Genomic DNA, 6,752 nt, shown 5'->3' with positions numbered 1-6,752 from the left:
AAGCAAAGCGTGGTAGAGCAGGTCACCTTTTACGGTCAGTTCCATCAAGGATGAATTTGAACATTATGATACAATAATTCTTTCCAGTAGCATCTGATAAGTTTGCAAGTAATTGCAAGGCTCGTAAACAAAGAAATATTTTTTTTTACACTGAGAAACAGAGTACAGTAAAGATGGAAAGCTGAGGTCCTGCCCCAGTTTGCATTTTCATATAAGACCAACCAGTCAGATTCAGCATGTAACACCTCAAAGTTCAGCTCCTTTTTCCATCTATTTCTGTCCCCTTTACTCTGTATCATCCAGTCCTTGTTGGCTGCTATTCGTCTTCAAAAAAAATTTACAAATGCAACTTTAAGATTAAACAGTGTTTCTCCTGCCCTTCTCAAATAACTGTATTTATTTCTATTCGCACAACAGTTTTCAGTAGCTAAGGGTAATTCCAGCCAGCAAGGAAACACAACTTCAACAGCTGATTTGACTTTTAAAGTTGAATGTTTGATACTTACGGTTTTCCTCCTGGGATGCCTGTGAGATTGGGAGGGATGCCTGGGACTCGCATGTGATGATGTGGATCAAAACCAACCTACAGTTTTCCCCAGGCAAAACAAAGAGGTGTATTAAAGATGGAATTAGGGAAAGGAAGACTGTTTAATTCATGTTCTCCATAGCATACTCCCCAAACTACAGATTGAACTTGATGTAACACTGCAGGTCTTACATTTAATATAAACTGCTCTCAACGCTGAACACACCAGCAGCCGACACTTACCACTGGAGATCTCCCATAAGCTGCTGCTGCTGCTGCTGCTGCAGCTGCTGCACTCATTTGAGGGGAAATATTGTGTAGACCGGCATAGGCAGCTCCAGGGCTGGTCAGCTCCCCATTCATACCAGCATGGGGCACAATCCCAAATGGAGTAGGATAAGGACATGGCACTGCCATAGGTGTCCTTAAACCTGAAGCTATTGAGGAGAAAAAAAGAGAAAAGTCACACAGCCAGCCCAGATCCATCAGATCAAATATGAGTTGAACAAACAATAATATATATACATATATATGTGGTGTATTAAAATGCTTAAGAACCAGCTCAGCATCCAGTTTAAGCAGCTGTAATATACTGCCTCATCACTGTAGATTAATGGGAGCCTGGTTAGGGACAAATGGCCACTGTTTCACACCACTGAAATACACAGACACTAACCTAGTGGGTCCACACCTGGGGGCTTGCCAGGTACTGGCCTTAGTCCAGGAGTAGAGTTGCTGCCTGGAGTTGGGGCATCAGTCCGTGGAGTTGGGGTGTTTGATTTAGACACAGGAGTAGTAGACTTCTCATTCTAATTACCAAAAAGAAAAAAAGAAGACAGTAAGTTATTATTTTACTTTTTTAGTTAGTGGTTGGAAAGACAGTTGACAGCAACCAGAGTGTGTATGATTAGTGACATTTAGCTTTTGGGTTTGGGTTTCACCAGTGCCTGGCAATGAAGAGAAGCTGCACAGATCCTGAAAAAGACAGAATGGCTTTGGGAATTAACAACAACCTTCACAGCTTTCCTCATTGGAGGCAACTGTATGATTCAGAATGAAGTCAACGACTGAAAATCACTGCCATCTGACAATTACATTTGCAGCATATGTGAAATCTATCAGTGGTCTCACTCTGCTCATGGTGGACGTGCTCCCACTACAGTTATGAGTATCTGTGAGAGGCCACTGCCAAGTGGACAAAACGAGCAGAAAAAAATCCCCACAACCGACCAACAACTCATGCCCAAATGTGATGCTGGAAACACAGGATGGAGACAGTGATGGGTGTAGAGTCAGGAACTGTGCACTGCCGCTCTTGTGACAAGCTTGTTCATCAGACAAACCACTGACTCCCGGGCCTGAACTTGTCATTCCATCACCTTTCCTGAGAACTACATTCCCTTTAAGCTTTCTTTTTATTTATTTTACTTCTTTAAATAATCGCGTATCCTGACCCGTGAAGAACTGAGAGGGGAGTTACTGTGCAGCTCAGGAAGGTGATTAACCGTGGTCACAAACAGGAAAGGAAAGAACACCTCTGACTTGTAGGCAGCTCTTTCTCTTGCATTGTGATTTGTGATGCAAGCCAAGGAAGGCTCTTGTAAATGACAGATTACTTTTTAGATAGAAAATAAAAATTATTGTTGTTGTATATGGCGTGGTAATTCAAACAAAGCTAACAACCAAATCCCATCCAAGCAGGGAACTGAATTTGCTATAAACCACAGCACAGGAAAACAGCTCAAGAAACCCCTGTGTACTTCTATTTGTTCTCAGAATGACAGTTTTTCATATGGGGGAGGAGAAAACCATCTCTCAGCACAGCACATTTATCATCTGCCCACACCACCAGTGAAAATAACCTCTTCCTATCCCGGAAAAAGACTGTGGACTTTCTCCTTACTCTTTTATTAAATTCCCTTGAAGAAACAAATTAAATTATTTTAAAATTGATGTTTCATAGTGCTTTACTGATAGCTGTGGAAAACCAAATTGTGTCCAGACAAAAATCCAGTAAGCATATGTTTCAGCATATGGTCATGGGTCAGGAACATTTTGAAACACTTACAAGGCTAAGTTCTTTGGATTTGGAGGAAGGAGTACTGCTGGAGGACGCAATGGACGCTGGACTAATTGGTGCATCTTTCTTCAGCAGTCGAGTCTTGTCCAAGCCATTCTCCCGTGGAGAGTGTGCTGGGCTCCCCCGCGGAGAGGAAGGATCCTAAACATCAGCAACGTGGGTTAGCATAAAAATTTCATACTAGCCACTTGTGTTTGTCTTGAGCAATTCTCACTTTGTACTGATGATACGTCATAAAAAGTGACATCATTCTTCAGTTCTTAATTTATATAGCCAAAAAAACTGTAAAGTCTAGATGGATAATGAAGGACAACTTTTTTGACTTTTGAAGAATGTCTCAACTGAAATTCCTGAGGGAATACAGTCAGGTCATCTTTCTTTAGAATGCAGATCAGATCTGTAACACTTATTTCTGCAAACAACCTTTTTGTTTCTTGTATGAACCAAAGGTCTGCTTGAGATATTTGAAGCCAGCATAGCACAGCATGGCCAGAGTGAAAAAAAACACAGATACAGTTGCACGTTGCATCCTATCTGCTGTGCTATGTTGGCTTCAAATATCCCAAGCAGACCTCAGGCATTTCAAGCTCCTTTACAGAGGCAAAGGCTGTAATCTTATTCACATACCCAATATGCACAGAAACCACTGAAGAAGACAACCCCACCACCACCAGTGTAAGGTAGAAAAATCACTATTGTGTATACATACCTCATTGGAAACATCAACTACCAAGTTGTCATCGCTCTTTTCACCATCACTGTCCTACAGTGACAAACCACAATGTGTTAAAAACATTCATTTAATATCCCGACGTCTTTTAAATACTAAGAAAAATAAACTAATGAAATGCAAGGCTGCTCACAACTACACAACATAGCATTTTTTTTTTATTAAGCTTTATGTGGTAATACAATTATAACATTTAGGTCACCTATAGAGCTTCTGCTTAGTGGGCTGCCACAGCTACAGCATTCCTCCCCATTTTCACACTGGTGAACAAGGATGCAGGATGAAAATCCTCACTCAAAGTTGCACTGCACTGAGAAGTGGAGCCAAGACAGAGTCCCGATCTACCAAATCTTCAGCGTAACTAACGCTCAGGCCTCTTGCCGCACGCCTTCCAGGTGCTCTGTATTTGTATTGTTAAAAACTCTATCAATCCTACGCACTGAAACCTTCCACCAGGCATAGATGTTAAGGGCAGGCAGTAAGAACCTGTTAAAAATTTTACCTTCAATTTTAAAATTAGTTATGCAGCAAGAATCAGGTAAAATTACAGAGGAGTATTTAAGTTCAACAACACACAATGTAGACAATTTACTCACGTAACGAGCGGCTATTTCCTTCTCTTCTGTTTTCTGTTTTTTACTATCTGTAGAATAATCTGTTGAATTTCTGTGCTTTTCTGCTGTTCTGAAACTGGCTGAGGGAGATACAGAAGAGCTCTGCAGTCAGAAAAGAGATGAAGAAAAAATCATTAGATGCTCATTCAAAACAGTGGTTCATTTGTTACTACCCCTCAACACAACTTAATCCGATAACATGATTTGGAGCTGTTCTCACAGACAGTACTTTGGGTTTTAATCAGTGCTAGCTGCCTAGCAAGTGTCTTGTATTAAAAGTGCACAATGCATCGCAAGAGACAGATAAAGGTGATCAGCTGATGGATCACAGTTGCTATCTGCAGAGTCAATGGGATGAATGTAGAGCTACTTTGGACCATGTTATGAATACTGTGCATTGGCTGGGTTTTGGCTTGTTTCCTCTACAAATATGCAGGGTTAAACCAATATTCCCAAAAGGGAGTGGGTGGGTGTGTTTGCCAGTGTAAAACAAGAAGAACAAAGTGCCTCAAGGAAAGTCACACTTCAGCAAATGTTTGAATGAGGATTTCTAGCAAATGAAGAAGCAAGCTTCTGAACAGCCTTGAAGCAGGAAAGAACAGGGGAAAACACCTAAACTCATTTTATTTTGACACCTTTTACAATTAAAGGCTGTGCCTGTAGTAGACAGAAACACAAGACAGTTGCTTAGTGAGTCTCTTGCCATTCTGCAGCCCTCACTTAGTAACTATCATTAAAGAACACATGTACAGGAGATAAAAGAAGATAATATGTACTTTATGCACTGCCACCCAACAATTCTGCTCTATTCCTTTAAACAAGGCAGACGACATTTACCAACAGCTACCATACTTTCCGAGTTTGGTGGAGCCTCTACCTTGATATACAAAAAAAGGAAGTAATCAAAGATGCAAAGTTCCCTTTAGGACTGATTTTAGCAGCAGTGGCAGCTTTGGCCCTAGTTCAAGAAAACATTCAAGCATGTGCTAAACTTTATCTCACACTGAAGTCAATGATTGAATGTACATAAATAAGGATGTGTTCAAGCATTTTGCAGAATTGGAGCTGAGAGGAATTAAGATGAAAGTAATTCTCAGTTGAAACCCTGCTGACTGTTTTTACCTCTCTGTCCTCCTTACATAGGAGGGTGGGAGGAACAACAATCAAAGAAGTCCTTACTGCTGGATTTCAGATCCTCCTATACATCCAGAAACACTAGTTTTGGGGTTCTTCCTTCACACACTATGGACAACTGCTGTTCTGCATAAAACTGTACAACACAGCAATTTGGTTTTGGGGTTTTCAGTGCACATGTCTCTAGGTTTATTTTATAGCTACTACCATGAACACAAATAAAAAAATTAGCATTTACATTGTGCAACTCCTACTCCATTGCTACTCTGAATGTTGTCCTTTCCTTAACTTATTACACAATAAACTTCTGGTAAGGATTAAGAACACTTAACCACAGATGCTAAACTATGGTTGTTGCGCAAGTCACATGAGAGAACATTTCTCCCTTCTGGGACACTCCTCTCCATTTCTCTAAGATTCCCAATTCTTGTCAACAGCAGCGCAGATTAACAAGTGGTGGAATTTGCAAAAATCTTCCATCTTTTGGATTTGTAATCAGAAATTACCCTCTAAGTACACTGAATGGAAATAAGAATTTTAGAACAAAGCTAGTGCTGAATACAGCCTGTGCCTTGCCCATTTGCCTGCCTGCCTGCCTCCCTCTCTCTCTCCTTCTCCCTGACAGTATAAAATAGGTAGACAAGGATTTCCTGTCCTGAGCAAATACATTTTATAATACATTCACTGATTCAGCTTTAAATCAGATCATTAATCAACTGTTATAGTAAATGACAAAAACTAACAATGTTATTTTTTGCTTTGAAGAGACAACACATGTTAAGACATTTGGAGACAGTAGTGGCAGTAGGCACAGGAGCCCTTAAAATAAAGGCCAAGTAGAAATGCAACATTAAATGAACTTATGGCTTGAAAAATGTATTTGTTTACTGCAACGATATAGCATAGTCTTGTGCAAAAGATTTTAATAGTATGCTCCTATTACATTTATATTCATTTACAATTTGGGAGGCAGTACCTTGTAATTTGAATTCAATTCATTATTTCTCAACTTCACCCCACAGAAAGCAATTTGCTTTAAAATGAAGAAAAATAATCATCAGTAAATGACAAATTAGAGTGGTGTCTAAAGAATTAAACTATTGCACTTATATAGAAATATTTATTTTCATAAATTTGAAACCATTTACTTTCATTTTTCACAATCTAGTTAGCTATGTGCTATAGATACCATTTTAATCTTTGATTTCACTGCTTAATAAAATAATAAATTAAAGCTCCCTACTAGAATGATAAAGTAGCTAATTATCACTAGCACATAAAGGATGAGCACCACATTGGGCACTGGGACAATGCACACTGCTTAGTGGTTTTATTGCTTCAAAGATGGATCAGATCTGATACCCGTATGAAAATATCTGGCTGCGGTATCTCACCTGACATTAGCAGAAAAACAGAGACAACTCATCTACTGACAGCATGCAGAATCTCACTTGCCAGAGTGAGATTTGGCCAGTTTAGGACTAACATTATTTTGCCTCAGGAGTCAATTACAAGAGAACAAATCTAAACATTCTCACTTTTAAAACTGTCTAACCCCTTCCTTTGCATGGAGCCAGTCAATCAATATCCCTGCAGTAGCAGCTTCCCTTCCCTTCAGCATGTAATATACCTTCCACATAAAGATCTCTTGACTTCATGGGATCTCTA

At 39.7% G+C, this 6,752-nt stretch overlaps 1 protein-coding gene across 1 annotated transcript; it reads right to left on the bottom strand.

The window, feature by feature from the left end:
- Positions 1-222: 222 nt before the first annotated feature.
- LOC104542794 (transducin-like enhancer protein 4) lies at positions 223-4,052 on the bottom strand (the record flags this gene model as incomplete). The annotated part of the gene is made up of 7 exons (XM_010187227.1): positions 223-324; positions 507-583; positions 770-963; positions 1,203-1,335; positions 2,595-2,747; positions 3,316-3,369; positions 3,933-4,052. Coding segments are annotated over 7 exons (833 nt in total), but the record flags the coding sequence as incomplete, so codon positions are not given.
- Positions 4,053-6,752: the final 2,700 nt, after the last annotated feature.

Source organism: Mesitornis unicolor, unplaced genomic scaffold (assembly GCF_000695765.1).
Source record: "Mesitornis unicolor isolate BGI_N332 unplaced genomic scaffold, ASM69576v1 scaffold39360, whole genome shotgun sequence".
Lineage (NCBI taxonomy): Eukaryota > Metazoa > Chordata > Aves > Mesitornithiformes > Mesitornithidae > Mesitornis > Mesitornis unicolor.
This window is presented reverse-complemented; position numbering and strand designations above follow the sequence as displayed.